The 20343-nt window shown below is 44.3% G+C and overlaps 1 protein-coding gene across 3 annotated transcripts; it reads left to right on the forward strand.

Annotated features, from left to right (window-relative positions):
• The first annotated feature begins 1959 nt into the window (after window positions 1-1959).
• Window positions 1960-16221, forward strand: faim2a (Fas apoptotic inhibitory molecule 2a). 3 transcript variants are annotated; one of them, XM_036519328.1, is made up of 12 exons: window positions 1960-2023; window positions 4577-4794; window positions 5640-5773; window positions 8812-8876; window positions 9387-9440; window positions 9977-10027; window positions 13785-13824; window positions 13986-14023; window positions 14205-14292; window positions 14796-14891; window positions 15555-15608; window positions 16033-16221. In XM_036519328.1, exons 2-12 carry the CDS (start codon window positions 4638-4640, stop codon window positions 16177-16179), a joined length of 924 nt encoding a protein of 307 aa, XP_036375221.1. In that variant the 5' UTR covers window positions 1960-2023; window positions 4577-4637; the 3' UTR covers window positions 16180-16221. The 3 variants fall into 3 exon arrangements, with proteins under 3 accessions (XP_036375221.1, XP_036375222.1, XP_036375223.1); XM_036519329.1 differs by having other exon boundaries at window positions 1968-2023; window positions 4603-4794; XM_036519330.1 differs by lacking the exon at window positions 1960-2023 and adding an exon at window positions 2417-2455 and having other exon boundaries at window positions 4603-4794.
• The last annotated feature ends 4122 nt before the right edge of the window (window positions 16222-20343 follow it).

A 20343-nucleotide genomic window follows, 5' to 3' on the forward strand; every position in this document is an offset into this window, starting at 1 on the left:
GATAGGTTACCGACAGACACAGCACGAGCTATGCCATATAGAAAATTTAAAGATCAGTGTATCTTTGTGCAACTTTGGGACAAGATGACATAGAGATATTGTCAGAATGTGCTTTCGTTCCAGAATAGACTTACATTTGAATAATGAAACATGATATGTATAAGAACACCAGCATTTTGAAAGCAAGGACCAACATTTCAAAATGTGATTTTTTTTTCTTCTTCTTTGAACAATCCCATCCTGTGGCCTTTTGAATAACGGGTTCTCTGGTGTTTTACAGTTGCTGAGAATCTCACTTTTGATCAGAACACTGCCAGTGATAAAAATCTAAAGGTCTCCGAAGCCAGCATCCATCCCTTACGTTGCCAGGGGCGACGCACAAGGGCACAAGAAGGCACCGCGGTCAACATCCTGGCCAAGGAGGCCTTCAGCACTGGGTCCCACTACTGGGAGGTGGAGGTGAAGGGCAGAAAGAACTGGACCGTAGGAGTGGTGGAGCAAGGCTGGAAAGAGAAGGCCCTGGGCGAAGACAAACTGTCCTGGGCCCTGCAGTCCGAGGATGGCACGCTTGCGGCCCTGCACCATAACGAAACCTACATGGTCAGGGAGCATGAGCCATTGAAGCGAGTGGGCGTCTTCCTCAACCGGGATAAGGACAAAGAAAATATACAGCTGAAATTCATCTGTGCGGACACCGAGCGGATTTTTCACACCTTCACCTTCACCACCAAATCTAAGAAGCCTCTGCTCCCAGCCTTCAGCCTCCTGGCGGAGGAGCTCAACGCTCCCCCGCTTGCCCTCTGTAACCTCGTGCCACAGGAGCCCAGCCAAAATCTGGACAGCCAGTCCATCACGTCCAGCGAGGGGATGGTGACAGACTCTGGATTCGGAGAAACCGGGTCGAATTCTGGAGAAACCGGGTCGAGCGCTGGAGAGACCACCTCAAGCAGTTCTCCCTCTCCACAGACAAAGAGAGGGCGTTTTATCACTTCAATTTTTTTCAAATCGAGGAAATGATATCAGTCACCCAAACTTTCCTCAGTAACAGAGGGGAAATGGATTCATCTAAGTAAATCAAATGGACTTTGCTGCATTCTGTTTAGACTTGTTTGTGTGCACAGAAATGAAGAAAAATGTGATGATGTTGTGATTATAATATTTATAGAGTGTGTTTTCCTTTTATAATATCTAATACAGTCAAGAGGACCCTAGGGTATTATGTCATATTTAACTGTATTTATTTATGAATAGGGATGATCCTGTAGCCTCTAATCGGCCTACCTGCAATGCACTTTATTTATGACTTGACAAATTTAGTTGCATTTTATTTATTTGATGCACTGAAGGGACTACTTGAATTAATCAGACATGTTTTTAGAAATAGAGAAATACAACACTTTCTGCCTTGCCAGATTTCTCCAAAAGCACAGTGATTGCTAAACATATACCACATTATTTCAGTATATAGGGTTGAGGATTTGTGAAAATGAAAGTATTCGGTTGTGATGCCTTATTTAGTGTTCTGTTTATTTATTGGAATGTTTGTACTCTGTAGTTTGCAACCATAATACATTAAATTGTTTGCCACTTAGTTTCCAAGGGTGTGATTTTATGGTCTATCAGCTGTTTTTATCTAAGGTTAGGGAGACTTCAAGAATGAATTGCAATCGAAACACTTGAAACAACGCCCTGTTCCCCTTCTCTATAGGGAGAAAGACTGAGCTGACAAATAAAATCCGCGAATTGGCAACAAACGCATTATTAACTCAGTTTCCCGTCATTAAGCAGCAGCCGGAAATGCGTCAGTGACGGACAAGAATAGGTATTGGTCGTACTGGGGGCGTCATGCCGCACAGAATTCTATCCATAGTCATTGATCAGTATACGATGTGGATGGGCTGTAGCCTGCGCTTTGAATGAGCTGAGCCGATCATGTGATTTTAAGATCAACGTGACGCCCTCAGACACGACCATTGTGCTTTTGGTGATTGTCATCGTTGAGTTGTCGCCTCCCCACATTCAGGTAAGAACGCTCAGTTCAAACATTGTTACGTAAATTATTAAGTTAACCACGGCGCGGAGTCCTCCTTATTTGTGCCATGTTACGAAAAATACAAATGCGTTTTAGGTCTCGATCCGGCAGCGCTGGATGCAGGCTTTTTAAATACCAGAGGTGCTCTCCGAGCGCCAGATAATGATGGCTGCGTTAGTTAACCTTACTTTCAAGAAAATGTCCCTGGCGTTCAGTTCACTGTTGCGTGGAATAGAGGCTAAGCTACTCTGTCGTGTCGTGGAGCAATAAATAGCTTGTCAGATGTATTTCTTCTATTAAATTTAATCACATGCTAGATTTTAGCGTGTAACTTGACAGGGGACTGCGCAGCCACGATTTATTGACTATGTGATCGTGTTGACACATTACACTGAACATAACACCAATATCTCACATGACTCAGTAAGTATCTGCTGTTGTGGAAACATACGCCGAAATTTCGTTCTTGGCGGTTAGCTGCTTGTCAGATCTTTCCTCACGGTGACAACACTTTCATTCTGTATTTGTACAGCAACATTCCGGAAATTGAAAATAAAGGCGTGAAGGTTATTTTTCCGAGGGACATAAAACCGCTGATTTGCCGAGACATAGATTCAGTCGAATCACACGTTTAGTAGCCTAATTAATTGTGATTAACGGCATTTTTAGTTTTGTTACTTTGCATGCAACAGATTGAATGCTCCGAAAGTTTACAAGCATCATCCCCAAGATCATACTTGTACTGACCCATATATTACGAGTAGTTAAATATGACTGTTAAACCTATTTTATTATGTTGTTTGTAATACACCGAAAATAATTCTGTAAATCTGAGATCCTAAAAAGGTATGGCAATTATTTTAGAGACAAACCATCAGAGACCAGATTTTTTCTGCAGTTCCACTTAACAGCCAGTAAAAACATATGTATATATACATGTATGTATACAGAGGTTATAATACAGGGGTTCATGTGAGCACACGGCCGTCACCTCTGATTTGTAAGTTAAGGAGTAGAGTTGAAATCAACCTCAATGGCAGTGAAACCTGAGGAATGGAATATTAGTTTTATAAGGGTTCATTACTTTGACCCTTTGTGTGGGTGTAGTACAATGGTCTTTTTCAGAAGAAAAGGTTCAGAAACTGTACCCCCCCCCCCCCCCCCAAACTGAACAGTTGCAACCACAGATATACTGCTGCATGACAAGTTTAAGGTGTTAGGTTTAAAGAAACAGAATGCTGACACAAATTCTGACATTCAAAACCTGGCGGGTGTCTCCATGAATATTTCATTACTCCCAGGTGTCTGTGCCCGTAGTTCCCCTGGGACAAAGGTTCTGCGTTCTCAAACAGAAGATGTGTCTGAGTTGGTGAACATTTTCTAAATTCATATCTTCAGTAGCATTTTGTGTCCCAAGTGTTGCTCATAAAAGTGACAGACTACAGGGCTAGCTCAGTATCCCTCTGTAAGGCCAGGCCACAAGGACATGAGGGTTAATGCAGGTGACTTTTCTCCTTGTCTCGGCCCTCAGTTGTGTTGTACAGTTTATCCCTAACAAGTCCCTCTGTTACACACAAAGATGTTGCTGAGATTACTAGCTGGCCCAATACGCTTTTGTACCAGCTTCAACCAAGTTATTTACCAAGTTTGGTGTACTGGCACAGATATTCTTTTATTTCAGTTCCTGTGTTCCTTTTTGTTCATCTAAGAGATTCCATTTGGTAACAGTAGGTTCTGGTGTTGCCTGCCTTTCTGTGCTTTCCAGCGGATGGTCTGTTTTTAGACCACGTCCCTTCAGACTGAGCCGGCAAATCAGAGCACTTGTAACTTCAGCAATGGCACAGACAGAATTTTCAATGTGACATGCATCAAGCTGGATCCACCTCCCTCTTTGGTGCAGGTGTTGGAATGGAGATTCCCTCTAAAGGCCTGTCCACATTATAAAGCGATTCGCTCATCGCCCATCGCTTTGTAGCTGACAGTTGGTCGCTAGTGGACATTCCAGGCTCTGGTTGCCTAGGTATCCCTTTTGTATATTTCCCACCCCAAATGTTTCCAAGTGAAACAAGCAGTAGCTGGCTAGTTCTACAAGACCATAAATATATCGCTAGTGTATGCATATGGACAGAGCTACGCTTCAGCAGTGACAAGTCACCCACGTTTAGTTTCTTTTAGTTCACAGATAGCACAGGTTATCGATCAAAGCCGTAGTGGTAGCAACCAAAGTCATGGACGTTGTCTTCTCGTGGTAAACGTTTGGGGAACTCAGTGTTGGCGTCATCTGTCAGTCAACGGTATCCTTCGCTCCCATTGGTAGTCGCCTCAGTCGCGTCTCCTCAAAGTTGAGATTAGTTTAACTCGGAAACCCTCCCACTTCGCATCGCCAACTGTCGTTTCGCCTGGCTTTGCTGCAAGTCGCCGAATTTCATTAATGTTCCGTCTCTCGTTGCTTTGTCTCTTCCTGTGTGTACAGGGCTTAAGACAGCATATGCTGTACTGCTGGCTGATGAGCACTGGGATGTGTTTGTGTTGTGTATGCATTAGGATTCAGCCTCCTCCTCCATTTGCAGCCTCCATCCCACGCCAGAACTCCGCGGACACACCGATGGCCCAGCCCGCCGCCCCACCCAGCTACGCCGAGGCCACGGCCGGCGACAAGGAAAGGGGGGTGGGGAGCCCCCCTTACGGGGCCCCGCCGCCCCCCGTGCCGCCCCCCTCCATTCCTATCCACCCCAGCTGGGCGTACGTGCACACCAGCCCCAGTGAGTCGCCTCGCACCCGCGCCTCTGACCCCCCCCGACACTGCCGTCTCTCTGAACCCCGCTCCCTTTGCAGACTCTCTTTCCCTTGTTCCCTCACTTTCTGCACCTGCATTTTGGTCATATCTGCTTCATCGCCACAACCTCTGCTTTCCTCTCACTCTCTGCTCCTGTATGTGGGTCAAGTCTCTCTTTTCACCACCACCACCTCAGTCTCTCTCTCTCTCTCTCTCACACTACGTGATGTGTAAATGCAATTAGCAGCACTGAGCTCTTTTGATATATACTATGGTTGAAGTTGTCCCTTGGTTGAATTTCAGGGTTTGGCTTGTTTTATACCCTACCCGTATACGGTATGTGAGTGTGTGGGTGTGTGTGAGGCATAAACCATTAGATGTACTTCAGTAATCCCACTGCCCCAGTTAGACATTTACATTACATTTACAATTATTCATTTAGCAGACGCTTTTATCCAAAGCGACGTACAAAAGTGCATATAGTGGGCAAACAGGCACAGGCACAAGAGCAAGATGTGTACAGGTCATACAAAGCAGATAGTGCTGAAGCTGAGCACAAGGTCAGTGTAGCGAGACAGAGCCAATCTGATCTAGGGATGCATATATCAAATGCAATCAAGGGACCAAGAAGTACCGCTATGCTACCTAGGTAAAATGTGCTACAAATACAAGGTGAGAGATAGAGCTACAAGTACATGCCAAGAATCTGATGGGCAATGACGGGAAAAATCGGAAAAGTTCGTTTCTGTAATTCTTCCCTCCCCTACCCCCTCCCCCTCTCTCTCTGTCCATGTCTTTCTCTGTTTCTTTCTCACTCCCTTTCTTCTTCAGGCCCAGTCTACACTAACCCGTACGCCTCGGACATGTCCTCTCCCCTGTCGGGCCCCAGCACCAGCGGCAGCTGTGACGGGCTCAGCGCGGACGGCTGGGAGGACAAGAACATCCGCCGTATGTTCATCCGCAAGGTGAGAGATGTCCTGCTCTGGGTGCAGAGTGTAGCACACAGTCTCAGCCAGACACAGTGTAGCGCACGGTCTCAGCCAGGCACAGTGTAGCATACGGTCTCAGTCAGACACAGTGTAGCACACGGTCTCAGTCAGACACAGTGTAGCACACAGTCTCAGCCAGACACAGTGTAGCGCACGGTCTCAGCCAGGCACAGTGTAGCACACGGTCTCAGTCAGACACAGTGTAGCACACGGTCTCAGCCAGACACAGTGTAGCGCACAGTCTCAGCCAGACACAGTGTAGTGCACAGTCTCAGCCAGGCACAGTGTAGCATACGGTCTCAGTCAGACACAGTGTAGCATACGGTCTCAGTCAGACACAGTGTAGCACACAGTCTCAGTCAGACACAGTGTAGCGCACAGTCTCAGCCAGACACAGTGTAGCATACGGTCTCAGTCAGACACAGTGTAGCACACAGTCTCAGCCAGACACAGTGTAGCACACAGTCTCAGTCAGACACAGTGTAGCACATGGTCTCAGTCAGACACAGTGTAGCGAACAGTCTCAGCCAGCCACAGTGTAGCACACGGTCTAAGTCAGACACAGTGTAGCACACAGTCTCAGCCAGACACAGTGTAGCGCACAGTCTCAGCCAGACACAGTGTAGCATACGGTCTCAGTCAGACACAGTGTACCACACAGTCTCAGTCAGACACAGTGTAGCACACAGTCTCAGCCAGGCACAGTGTAGCACACAGTCTCAGCCAGACACAGTGTAGTGCACAGTCTCAGTCAGACACAGTGTAGCACATGGTCTCAGTCAGACACAGTGTAGCACACGGTCTCAGTCAGACACAGTGTAGCACATGGTCTCAGTCAGACACAGTGTAGCGAACAGTCTCAGCCAGCCACAGTGTAGCACACGGTCTAAGTCAGACACAGTGTAGCACACAGTCTCAGTCAGACACAGTGTAGCACACAGTCTTAGTCAGACTGTGCAGTGTTGCGCACGGTCTCAGTCAGACACAGTGTAGCACACAGTCTCAGTCAGACACAGTGTAGCACAGTCTCAGTCAGACACAGTGTAGCACACGGTCTCAGCCAGACACAGTGTAGCACACAGTCTCAGTCAGACACAGTGTTGTGCACAGTCTCAGTCAGACACAGTATAGCATACGGTCTCAGTCAGACACAGTGTAGCACACAGTCTCAGTCAGACACAGTGTAGCGCACAGTCTCAGCCAGACACAGTGTAGCACACAGTCTCAGCCAGCCACAGTGTAGCACACGGTCTCAGTCAGACACAGTGTAGTGCACAGTCTCAGCCAGACACAGTGTAGCACACGGTCTCAGTCAGACACAGTGTAGCACACGGTCTCAGCCAGACACAGTGTAGCACACAGTCTCAGTCAGACACAGTGTAGCACATGGTCTCAGTCAGACACAGTGTAGCGAACAGTCTCAGTCAGACACAGTGTAGCACACAGTCTCAGTCAGACACAGTGTAGCACACGGTCTCAGTCAGACACAGTGTAGCACACAGTCTCAGCCTGACACAGTGTAGCGCACAGTCTCAGCCAGACACAGTGTAGCACACGGTCTAAGTCAGACACAGTGTAGCACAGTCTCAGCCAGCCACAGTGTAGCACACGGTCTCAGCCAGACACAGTGTAGCACACGGTCTCAGCCAGACACAGTGTAGCACACAGTCTCAGTCAGACACAGTGTTGTGCACAGTCACAACTGGACACAGTATAGTGCACAATCAGAGGTAGGCGCAGTGTAGCGCACAGTCACATTTTGGCACAACATAGTACACAGTATAGTACAGTCACAGCATGGCACACAATCACAGCTGTACACAGCGACCGTCGCTGTTGAGCTGACAGAGAAGCAGGGAGGAAAGGAGAACGAAGAGAGGAGATGGAGGAGGGCGGAGGAAAACAGCACTCCCAGAACAGATACTTGTGGATACATGGGTACTAAGCGTATTCAGGCCTGAGACGTGGAAGAACATTAGGGAGGCCATATGTATACATGAGGTTAAAAATACTTTCCTCTGATTCTTCAAAATCCTGATGTTTGACTTAAATGCTTATCAGTAGAATAGGACTAAAACTATCACAGCCTACATGAACATAAACGTGACCCCTGCTTGCCTGCTGACCTGCCCTTATTCTGTAATTCAAAGCTGTCACCTTTTGGTTGAAAGCACACAGCACAATGGTGAGTGAGTTCTGCATTCAGTAGATTTAGAATGTATTGTTTAAGAATGAGCTTCAAACTTGCAGTGATTAATGCTTGCTGTTTAAAATTTAGCGTAGATACAAAAAGCATTCGAATGAAGTGCATCAATAAGCTAGTTTGGTAATCTGATAGCGCTGGCAAATACAGTTGTTCAAAGGTGTTTTGTTGCAAATGTCCCTGGGTTATTCTGTGTCAAATCAACTCTCCCAGGCCCTGCAACCAGACTTACATCAAATCTTAAGGAAACAGAATATGAAGCATTAAAACATGTGTCCCTTAGAAACAGGATCATCAACACTGGGTTTAGATCATTTGGGGGTAATGTCATAAATAACCTTTCCACCCAAAACACAAAAATGGAAATTCCAAAAGGTCTGATATGCAAAAGAATGACCCCCCTCAGAATTCTTACAGTCCGTAAAAATGTTCATCTCCGAACGTGTTCACATATGCCAGTGTCCTTGGAAAGCCATGGCATTTTGCCCAGATCTGCAATACATTTCATACAGTTTGTTTTTTGCTTTGGTACAAGTGGAACACACATATTTCTGACTAATTCACTGGCTCTGAAAATCCAGAGTACCCCTCATGGCAATGGGATTATTGTGGCAGCAAAAGGAATACATGACTGTGTTATCCATACTTTTTTTGTTACATTTATGTCGTTTCTAAACCTGATTGAAAAGTGATGGGAACTCTGAATGTGCTTTGAATGGGAGCCCTACCCCTCCACATTACGCCAGCTAGCTGTGGTCTGTAAACTGACAGCATGTTGAATGACCCCTCCTGTTGCTGTCCTGCCTGGCAGGTCTTCAGCATCCTGATGGTGCAGCTGATGGTGACCTTCGGCGTCGTGGCGCTCTTCACGTTCTGGTGAGGACCCGGGGTTGATCCCCCCCCGAGAGAAGGGGGGGACGGCCGTGATCCGCTGGAGCTAGCCCCTCCTCGTGTGCTGTTAGATGTAGGCCACCTCACGGTCCCGATATAGCTCATGCTGCCGCGCTGCCCGATTGGCCCAGTTTCCTGTGCAGCGGAGCAGGGACGACGGGGGGCACTGTGAGCCGGAGTGAGGCGCAGCGCATGAAAAAAAACAGTGGAAAATGGTGCCGCTCTGACCTCTGTTAACAGGTTGGGTTGGTGGATATTAACAGCTTTCCCGAGTGACCCTCCACCTGCAACACAGGTTTAGACCCCAAAATGTCAGTGATGAAATATATATGCAACTGTATGTAACTATATATAACTATATGAGATACACATGTACCTATTTGCACTGAAGCCTTTTGCAGTCTTTGTGTCTGTGAGAAGGGGGCTAATGAGTGCAGAAAGCTGAAGTCTTACATTGTCTTTCTCTGTCTCTGTCTCTCTCTTTATCTCTCACAGCGATCCAGTCAGGCAGTTTGTACAGTTCAACCGCATCCTTTATCTTGCCTCTTAGTAAGTCTCCTCCATAACAAACTACAAACAATTGAAAGATTGCATATTGGTCAGTGGTGCCTTAGCTTCTCTAAATTTCAGCTTCTAAATTTTCTAAATTTAGCTTCTCTAGCAGCTCACATCATACATATATTGACTAAATCCTAGTACTTACGCACATGTTTATGAAGTTGGAAATCTCTTTCATGTCTGGCTTCATAACTTAATGATTGTGTAAGTGCATAAATTATGTGGTGTATACTGTGGTCTGTTGTGTGTCTCAGTCTTGGTCTATTCCTACTAGCCAAGAGAAAATGCACAAATTCAGCAGTTTGTTTGGTAATGGTGTACTTCCTCTCTGTTAGTTACAGTTAGAGTCTTTGATCTCTTATATTGTAAATTAAGCTCTGACTGAACACCTTCAGACATTAATCAGGCCTGTGACTGCAGATTAAGTTGTCATCGCTACATTCATAACATGTGCTAGCTGTGTAGGTGGCACCGCTGCACTGGCCTGGAGCATGCACTGACAGGCTGCTGTGCCATTTTCCCTCCAGCATCACCTTCATGGGGACATACCTGGTTCTGGTATGCAGTACGAGTGCCAGGTAAGAGCTGCAGCCTCACCTGCACTCACCTGACCTCACTCCATCACACAGACTGCCGTTTCAGTAGGCTTAATCCGTTTAACAGACACTCTTTTCCACAGCTAATTACATTCATTTGGGAATGTTGTGGGGAAACTATAGCACAATGACTGCTACTATTAAGTAGTACTATACTACTATTAAGACGTTCATCTGCCAGCCTTGTACAGCTACAGGCTACTGTTGCCGCAAAGATTGGATGACAAAACTTCGCCCCCGCAGAGGCTTATATAGAGGCTTATGCATAGGCTTTGTGTTTGAAAATATTTTTAAGGAAAATAAAAAACTGAAATATGTTGTTTGAGTAAGTATTGAATCCATGTGCTCCTGGAGTTCTAAGCTTACACAGATGAAAATCATTGCTGTAATGAAAACACAGTTGCCTTACTGTTACCCTCTACCTGTGAACCATTAAAGTAACTGTACTGTACTTATCTATTAAACCTTATGTATAATATAAAAAATATAACAATATTATATTATATTATAAAATATTGTGTGTATATATATATATATATATATATATATATATATATATATATATTTATATATATATAATAGAAATAAATTTATATATATATATATATATATTATATATATAATAAACTATGGATTAAGTTTCATTAAACTCCACCTACTACAGATGGGCGGTAAATGGCCATTCTTAAGCTCATTACTCAGGGGCCACAGAAGAGGAGGGACATGACTGAGAAGGGCAAGGCTTCCAGTAAAGGGATGAGTAGGAGGCTAGAGGCAGAGGAGCAGGGTAGCCTGGTGGCCGTATAGGATCTGGTGATATCAAATAGGTATGAAGGTGCAGCCTAAATATTCTTATCGGCGAAAACGAAATAGCGTGACATATGTGATTCATTATGACTAAGTCGCTCTCTGTAAGATTTCCTCATAACTGGCTGGGGAAAGGCATGTGACCTTCTGTCCGTAATTACACTTAAGCTTTGGTTAAGCAGCAGTGCCACTGACTCAGTGTTGTTTATGCCATCCCTATGAGTCTGCTACCCTCTCAAGAATTTGATGATTGCTGTAACACTGTAGCTACCAGTCAGAGCCCAAGAGCCAAAAACTGCTTTAATTACTGCCAAGAGTGTAAATGCAGAGAAAATATTATATAATATGATAAATATGATACATATGATACATGATACATGATAAATGATAAATATGATATCATTTACAACATTGTGCAAAGAGAAAACCTGAATATTTTTTGTTGTCTTGTTTCACTTAGTGGGACTTTTGGCAGTCCTTGCTTTTAACATTCCCCTTTTAATCTGGCTTATATTTGGTTAAGGCCATTCAAAGCAGTTCCCTCATGTGTGTCAGAATAGACCAGTGCTTCAGTGTCACATTTCAGGGTAGAAAAGGCAGACTCACAAAGCTTGACCCAAACATTTACAGTTCACTCAAACAGTGGGTTCACTCAAAACAAAATGGTTGCTTCTTTTAGAAAAGACTTCGGCGCGTTGTCCTCAGGAAGTCTCAGTCTGAGAGGTTGCTCTGACTGTGACTAAGACTTTCCAAACAGTACATCACCGCAGTGAAAGGGTTGACCGGGAATTTGCTGTGTGGCCTTTCTAGCTGCAGATTGTGGAATATTTTCAGGAAACCATTGCCAGATCCTTTGAACGGTGCACCTTTTCAGGGCATCAGCTGCTTGTCCATTTTTATTTCATAGTGACAGAATGTTACTTTACTCCCTGTGAACTTTTGAACAGCTTAAGTTTGTTGACCAGCACGAATGCACTCTTCACCAGGCCGGGCAGCATCTTTAACTTCCATTATAGGCTTGTCAAAGATGAGAGAGTGTCCACAAGAAATGCCAAATCCAAACCCCGCAGGCGGTCTGAGAACATGGGGCATCCCCTCTGCTTCTCTCCCATGAACAGCTTTACCTTTGGAAAGCCATCTCACAGCGCACTGAAAAGGCAGGTTCCCAGGGAGGCCTCGGTCAAGTTTGGCAATGAGATTCTTGGATTGATAAGCAGGTGTGGCTCATCTGCAATTAAATAACACAATGACAATTACAATCAACCATTAAACAATTAACCAATTTAGAATTATGCTCATAGTATAAGCTCTGTCTATGGCAAATATTGTACATTGGATACCAATAAAGATATTTAAACAACTACCGATACAGCTCATGACTAACACTACATTAACATGGTAACCATTTTGGAGACAGGTGAAGGCTCCTCCTTCACGATGCACTTTGTATTTAAAAATTGACTGCATAATGTTTTAAATCATAGCTGGGCTGCCTAAAGTGGCATTACATGCACAGTATACAGTAGCTCTAATCAGACACAATAATAATAATAGTTACTTCAATCAGTTGTCCTCTTCAAAATGTGTCCTACCATAGTGAATGCTTAACACCTGCACAGTGCATGTAGATCTATTTCAATCAGTTATTCAATCGATCAAATGTCATTTATTAGAGTGCATTTTTACAGTCAAAATTGTCACAAAGTGCTGAACATGTAGCGTAGTGCATTTTTAGAGGGAATGGAAAAAACTGAAAAACCAGAGCCTATTCTCTGATCCCTGGAAAACGTGGTTAAAGAGACCCCTGGAAAAAGTGGAACTTTTAAGATTAGGATAAAATGAAAAGGGCATCAGTTCATTTTCTTGTTCATTTTCTTGTTTAGATATGTACTGTATAAATATGGATGATGCCTATAAGGTGTGTGTGTGAGTGAACATTTGGTTAGGAATGTGATCGGCCTGACATTGAATAGAACAAATGATCCCTGAATAAGACTGGGTGATGGTAAGTTTTGAAGTGAGCAGTAATGAAGCAGTAATATTCTAGTAAATAGTACACAATCAGAAAGTGGAATGCTTCAAGTACTTGACTGATCACTCCAGCTGCCAAAAACGCCTCTGTTCAAAGTAGTTTCAACATATTCAACACAGCCACGTGTTTTAGGGGATTCTGGTCTCTGGTGTGGACTTTCCACACTTTACCAAGCTAGCTCTCAAGTATCTGGCCATACCAGTATCATCTGCACTGGTTAGGAGAATGTTTAGTTTTGCATGCAAAGTTTTTAGACCTGAATGTCGCATCTTGCCTGATGTTACATTGCAAGAACTGATGCTTAGAAGATGTGTCTGTATTTGTCTGTGTCTGTAGATTATTGTGTTTTTGTGAAGGTTGGTGTGATAGGTGGCAATAAAACAGGAAAAGTAACTTCTTTTTATTTTTTTTTTAACATAACAGAGTAGCATAACTGTTTTTACTTTTTGTTTCTTTTATCCAAAATATTTTATCTGCTTGTTAACTCAGCAGTTTAAAATACAAAATCAAACCCATTCAATTTCTACTTTCTTCATTTTTGTACTTAATATGAGATATGGCACTCTGTTGGATTATTCATTTTATATATATATATATATATATATATATATATATATATATATATATATATATATATATATATATATACATACATATATATATATATGCAGTATACTGTACATATCTTTATTTATTTGAGTGAGTTTAAACAACACTATTATTGGAAACATTCCCTGTGTGTTTCTTCCTATATGTGGCTGATGTCTACATCCACATAAGTGGAGCTCACTTAGTGTAAGTGCATAGGGAAGTGGGATGACTAGGACAGGGCATTTGGCCCATCTAAGCTTATGTGCTTTTAGTGTGATTTCAGATGGTGTTTCTCTTCTGTCTTTCCAGACGGCGGTATCCTACCAATCTCATACTCATGGGCATCTTTGTAAGTATGACATCTGTTGTGGTGGGGTGGGGGGGTGGGGGGGGGATTTTTTTTCAGTCTACTGGACAGTTTACTGTCACTGACCAGACAGTGAAGTGAAGAAGTGCTGTTCCCTAGTGGAGGTGTCAGTTATGGTTACATGTCCTTCTGTCCTTCTGCAGACACTGGCGATGTCGTACATGGCTGGCATGCTGGCCAGGTAAGACTCTCAGTGTGTGTGTGGGTGTGTGTGTGTGCACGAGTGTACGTTTGCACGTGTGTGCGAGTTTCTGTGGGTGTACACACTTGTTTGTTGTTGAGTTTGTTACCATGACCGCTTTGAGTCACACGCCCGAGCCGGGCCCGGTGTCACTTGGTGTCCGCCCTTCGTGTCTCAACAGCTACCACAACACCAAGGTGGTGATGCTCTGCGTGGGCATCACGGCGCTGGTGTGCCTGGCGGTCACGCTCTTCTGCTTCCAGACCAAGGTGAGCCGTGACAAAGCTCTCTGTGTGTCAGACACTGAGGCGTTCTCTGTGTATGAGCCTGCTGCCAGAGCAGGGGCCTCCTAATCAATACCAGTGTAGAACCTTTCATGATCTGACTGATGTGTGCACCTTCTGCAGTTTAAGCCCATCTCATAACAAGGAAACAGAATCATAGGCTGACAGGCAGAGAGCCAGTTAGGTATGTAAGAAGATAGATAGATGGATAGATAGATAGATAGATAGATAGATAGATAGATAGATAGATAGATAGATAGATAGATAGATAGATAGATAGATAGATAGATGGCGAGATAGATACGTAGATGGCTAGATAGGTTCGAGAGATAGATGGCTAGATAGATAGTTTTATCAGTTTGGCTTCATGTCGTCCAAATAGATTGGCTAACACTTTTTTTACAGTTTGACTCTACCTCATATTATTATTGTGTAAATGTATTAATGGATTGTTTGAACTGGTTGACTGACTGATCTGCCCATTGCAGTTTGACTTCACCTCGTGCCATGGTCTGATGTTCTCCCTCATGATGGTGCTGATGGTGACAGGGCTGCTGCTTATCTTCACTGCTCCCTTCGGATATGTAAGTAACAACCAGACCCCTCACCTCCTGTGACATCACCACTTTTCTCATGAACCCTGCCTGCTGTGAAATCCCCACTCCTCTTACCAAGAACTCTACCTAGGATGACATCGCCACTCTTGTAATCCAGAATCCAGACACCACCTCTTGTAACCTCACCATTCCTCTCAACTAGACCCTACTCCACCACGACGTCATCAGTCCTTCTACCAACACCCTACCTCCTGTGACATCACAACCTCTTATCACTCGGGCTTCACCTCGCGTGACGTCATCACTTCTTCCTCAGACCCCACCCAACCGTGACATCGCCGAGATGTCACCAAGCCCTGCGACATCACTGCCCCTCTCTCCCAATCCCCGTCTACACGGTGTCTGCTGCTCATCTCAGACCCTTGACACTACTGCTGCACACACAGGCGAACCACACGGAGCAGACAGCCATGCTTCAAAACCTCTTATGTCGCATGTCTCTACAGTCGCCCTGTTGATTGATGCTAATGCATTTTACATGATGTGTGGATGTGCTGTGGTATCCCTGTAGGTCCAGCCTGCATCCAGTGGCAGCTGTGGGTTTACTATGCCTCAGTTTTTGCATTTGGCTGTGTGAGGCTGCAGGTTCGGGGTTTCTGCTTGCAGTTTAGTCTGTGTTTTCTCACACAGATTCCCTGGCTGCAGACAGCTTACGCGGGACTGGGAGCCCTGGTCTTCACTCTGGTAGGAGCGCCTCTCTGCCGATCGCATTTCCATGTTGGTTACATAACTGAGCGTGAAGCTGAGGTGACCTTGAAGAGTATGAGGTTTTCTGTGTTGAGTTATTCATCACCCAAAGTTTGAAAGCAGACTTGGGACTCCATACTGGCATGAAGTCAAAAGCAGTTTCACAAATGATGAAAGAAGCTGTTTTACAAATGATCTGTTTATAGATAATACCTACAACATTTCCCTCTTGCCATGTCCCCCCCCTCCCCCACCCCACTCTCTGCTCCCCTCTCTGCTCCCCTCTCTCTCCTTCTCTCTCCCTCACTCTCTGCTCCCCTCTCTCTCTCTCTCCCCCTCTCTCTCCCACTCTCCCCCCCTCTCCCCCTCTCTCTCCCGCACTCTCTGCGCCCCCCCTGTCCCCCCACCCCGGCGGTTCCAGTTCCTGGCATTTGACGTGCAGTTGCTGATGGGAAACAGACGCTACTCCCTGACCCCGGAGGAGCACGTGTTTGGGGCACTCTGCCTTTACATGGACATCGTCTACATCTTCTTCTTCCTCCTGCAGCTCTTCGGGAGCCGCGAGTGAACCCCCAAGCCCCTCCCCCCTCCCGCACACACACACAACTCCCCCCCCACAAACAGACACACAGACACACACATACATATGCATACGTTTCCTTTCCAACGGCCCTCTTAGTGTCTCTTTAAGCCTTTTGGGAGTGCGTTGTCTTCCCTGATGTAGGACACAGTCTGGTCTCTCATAGCCATGATGCACAGCGTCCTGCTGGGTTCATATTGCCGTGGCTTCCAGCACTGTCCTAGCGGCCTGCTACCAGAGGCCTGACCGGGGTGTCACAACTAGTTAATCGATGTCTTTGGATTACCGTTGGAGTGGTCTGTTCGTTTCCCTCCTTTGGCGTGCGATTAGGCTTTGTCCTGTTGTGGTACTATCTGTCTCCTGTGTCCTCGTAGTCAGTGTGTGATAGTGACATGCGGGCTCTGTCCAGCAGAGGGCGCATTGTTTCCGTGATGCATTTCTACAGTAAGAGCCCCCCCCCCGAAGTTGCACAGTGCTTCAAGCGCTGTCTTGTTCTCTCCAGCTCTTTTTTGGGAGGATGTAAGTGATGAGCATGGGGGGTGGAAGTGGCAGCGTGCGCTCTAGACCAACTGTCACGTGGCTTGGCTGCGCAAAAAAAAAAAAAAACGCTTACAGAGAATGGTGCTTGTCGTCTAAAGTAGTAAGACAAACAAAAAATCGTGCCGTCAAAAACCAAAACGGAGAAGCGCTGTAATTTCAAAGCAATAACATGCCCCTGTCTGGGAGTGTCTATGCAGACCTGTTTGGGCAGCGTACTCAAAGTGAAATGTCACCGGCTGAGTATGGCATTAGTCTTGCCAACGCCCCACAGAGTTTGGGGTTTCACTGCTGGCTCTGAACGTGCTGGGGTGTGGAAAGGATTGCTGAGCATCTGAGCTTTACCTGTAAGTCAACTGGTGCTAAATGAAGTTCTGAGTCACTTTTCCCCAGAAGCAGGGAATTTCCTCATAGATCTACATATGGAATTCCCTAAACCAGCCAGCAGCTCCTTGTCTTGTTTTCGTTTTTCCTGTATGATAATGAGAACTTTATAAGTGTGATGAGTGTCCTCCTCCTCATCTTTCAGGGGCTGTTTAGACAGATGCTCATCCAGTGTAACAAAATGATAGTCTTTCATAGTCAGTGTGGGGTAATTCACAGCATAGGGAAGCAGAACAAAGATATTTTATACTTCTTCTAGTGCTGATGGATATTGGTTTGTGACCTTTGACTCCAACAACCAATCACAGGGAAGATGAGTGTCAGCTTGTGACCTTTGACTCCTACAGCCAATCACAGGGAAATAGGATGTAGCATGGCAGACCGACTCTTCTTGGGCCACAGGGAACACGTTACATTGGCAGCCCACTGGGATATATAGAGAAAAATACATCCTCATGTAGTCTGTTCTTTAAATGGTCTTTAATTGCGCATTTGGAAGCATACTGATGCGAGAGCCAAGTATTTTAATCATTTTCTTGATTTGAAAGTTTGCATGCTAACCAGCTGGGCAGAAAGACTTTGAGGCTATGTGACTGCCTACGTTATACATTTTAACTAGTACGGCTGTTGTATTAAATTAGCTGGAAAACGTGAGGGAAAATATGTTATAGTCCTGGTGAATTGACTGGAGTGGGTACTGTACCTTGTTTAATAGTGAAATTGATGGAGATAGAGAACCAACCTGAAATCATTTTAGGTAAAAACAACAACAGCGACACACAGAAAAGAGCTACAGTTAGCGAAACTACACAAAGATATTTGTGGCAAAAAGTACCTAACTCCCTAGACTGGGCAATCTGTGATGTCTGTTATTTTAGCTATGCAACTACCTGCTCAGTAGCCAACGAACCAAAACCTTGGCTTAGTTCTGTGGTGGCGAAAATGAAAGAGTTCCACTTTGTGTACTTTCTGTCTGAATGGCCCTTAATTGTCAAAAAATCCCCCAGGAAGGAGGCTTGTTTTGGTTGCATACATTTTAACTGATTCAGTGATCTACTATTTGGCAAGCGTGTATGTCTTCATGGTTAAACGTATGACTGCAGCAGTCTAGAACAGAGCTATTGGAGGTGCCCTTTTCCTTTTGTAAAAATCTATTTACCTTGCAGACAAGCTGTTAATAATGCTGTATTATCTGCTATAGGTGTCAGTGTTTGCGTTTTTGTGTATTTTCTCAAAAATGATTTAGCAGGTACACGACACCTTGAATAAGCATGCCTCAATTCCAGCTATCCCTCTGAGTGGCTAGGAGTGTCTATGTTGTACTTTGTAGATAAGGGACATGTTAATGATGTGGGGTTTTTATGAGAAAAAGGCGTCACTGAAGTGTCCAAGTTTATTGTCACATCTTTATAGGTCTTAATGTGTGCCGAAATTAGATAATAGGACACTCAGAAACATTCCAGTTGATGACTAACAAAATCATATTTTAATTTGGGCTGTTCATTTTTAGGGATGCCTTTGGCTCCGTAAAAACAGATTTCCCTGTTTTTGTTTTTTTTTTAATTCATTGAATTTTTGTGCTCAGTTCATATTGAGTGTCTTTAAGCTCCTACATCAAATCGAAGTCCTCTGGATAAAATCAGCTATGCAGGTAAACTCCAGCAGGAGTGATTGACCAAGTGCAAAAGTAGTACTTGCAGTACAAGCAGTTGACCAGTCATTCCAAACAAGGGTCAGTGTTTGTGACAATCTGTTTGACCAAGCACTATTCCTGAGCTTAAAATTTGGAGGTATTTTATTTACTTATTTATGTTTTTTTCCAGAGGCCTTCCAATGATGTTCAAGCCTCAGCTTGTTATCTGAGTACATTGTATATTTTAAGATATTGGTGTGGTTACATTTGATCTGTTTTCTTCAAAGGACTAATCCATCCTGCGCTGTTTCGGTTCCTCATACCTACAATAGTGCTCTTCTCTTATTGGCTAAGAATCTTATTGACTTGCTTTTACGCTATGTTTTTCATACGTGTTATCTGCGATAGTGGGCCGTTTCTGAAGTGTGTTTCAGGTAACTGCCACCTGCATTCTTTTGGTGTTGTGGAGAAGTCAATTTAAACTCTTCCTCACTGGGGAAAAAAAGCAACTCTTATGTTTTCAGAATTTTCTGTGATCCTCTTTCAGGTCTTTTAGCAGTTTTTACATACATTTATTTGAAATGTGAGCTGAATTAGTCAAAAATTAGTATTCGTGCTGTAGATATGCATGCAGCCTGCATATCTGCACCATACTTGAAGGAGGGACTGTTTGATTTCTATTTTACTGAATATTAATATTTTTATTATCTGTTTAATGGAAGAAATGCATGAGTAAATATGTTCTTTCTGGCAATGTTAATAGTTTTGGTTGAATCTTAGGTTGAGGGCGGGACTTTAAGAATTTTATTTAACAAAGTTAAGCAGTGTTGAGTTGAGACAAAGCGGACCATTCACAATGAGGTGATACACGTAGGAGAATCTCTTTTTAGGGGGACGTGGTATAAGATGGACTTGACGAATGGCTCTTTAAATGACCGCAATATCGCGGCTGCAGTTACGGCTTCGAGTGAGTTCATTCCACCGTTTGTTAATTGTATCACCACTTTTGTGAATACACTGCTTATTTTTCTATCTATTTTTATTAGTTTAGGATTATTTACATGACTAGTCAAGGACCCTATATCGTTGTTTGGAGCCCCCTATCCCGCGTCTGCTTCTCCGTGTCCCTGTGCAGTGCGTCGGGATTCCCGCTGCTCTTTCCACGCCCGTTTTCCGGCACTGTCGTCACTAAACGTGCACAGTAACGGGGGCGGGAGGCGCGCAAACGCGCTCCCGTGTGCAGTGCGGACCGGCGCGCTCCCAGCGATCTCTACCCCACAGCTATGCCTCATTTTCCGACCGCAGCGTGACCAGCGGCTACCACTGAGCATATGAGCATTGATATTATTATAATTTTTGTATCCTCATCTGTTGATTAAATAAATGATTTTGTGGAATAAACAAGAGTTGCTGAAGCCAGTGTGTCTTTTTCACTTATGATTTTAGCACGGCTGTGTCCTGGAAATACATGTAAATTGTAAGAACCGCGAACCTAATTTTGCAAATAATCTGAAATACCAAGTACAACTTAGATAGTCTATAGTAACACCTCTGTTATATAGATAGAGGACTATTATACATTTTAATGAAAGTATTAA

This window comes from Megalops cyprinoides, chromosome 24 (assembly GCF_013368585.1).
Source record: "Megalops cyprinoides isolate fMegCyp1 chromosome 24, fMegCyp1.pri, whole genome shotgun sequence".
Lineage (NCBI taxonomy): Eukaryota > Metazoa > Chordata > Actinopteri > Elopiformes > Megalopidae > Megalops > Megalops cyprinoides.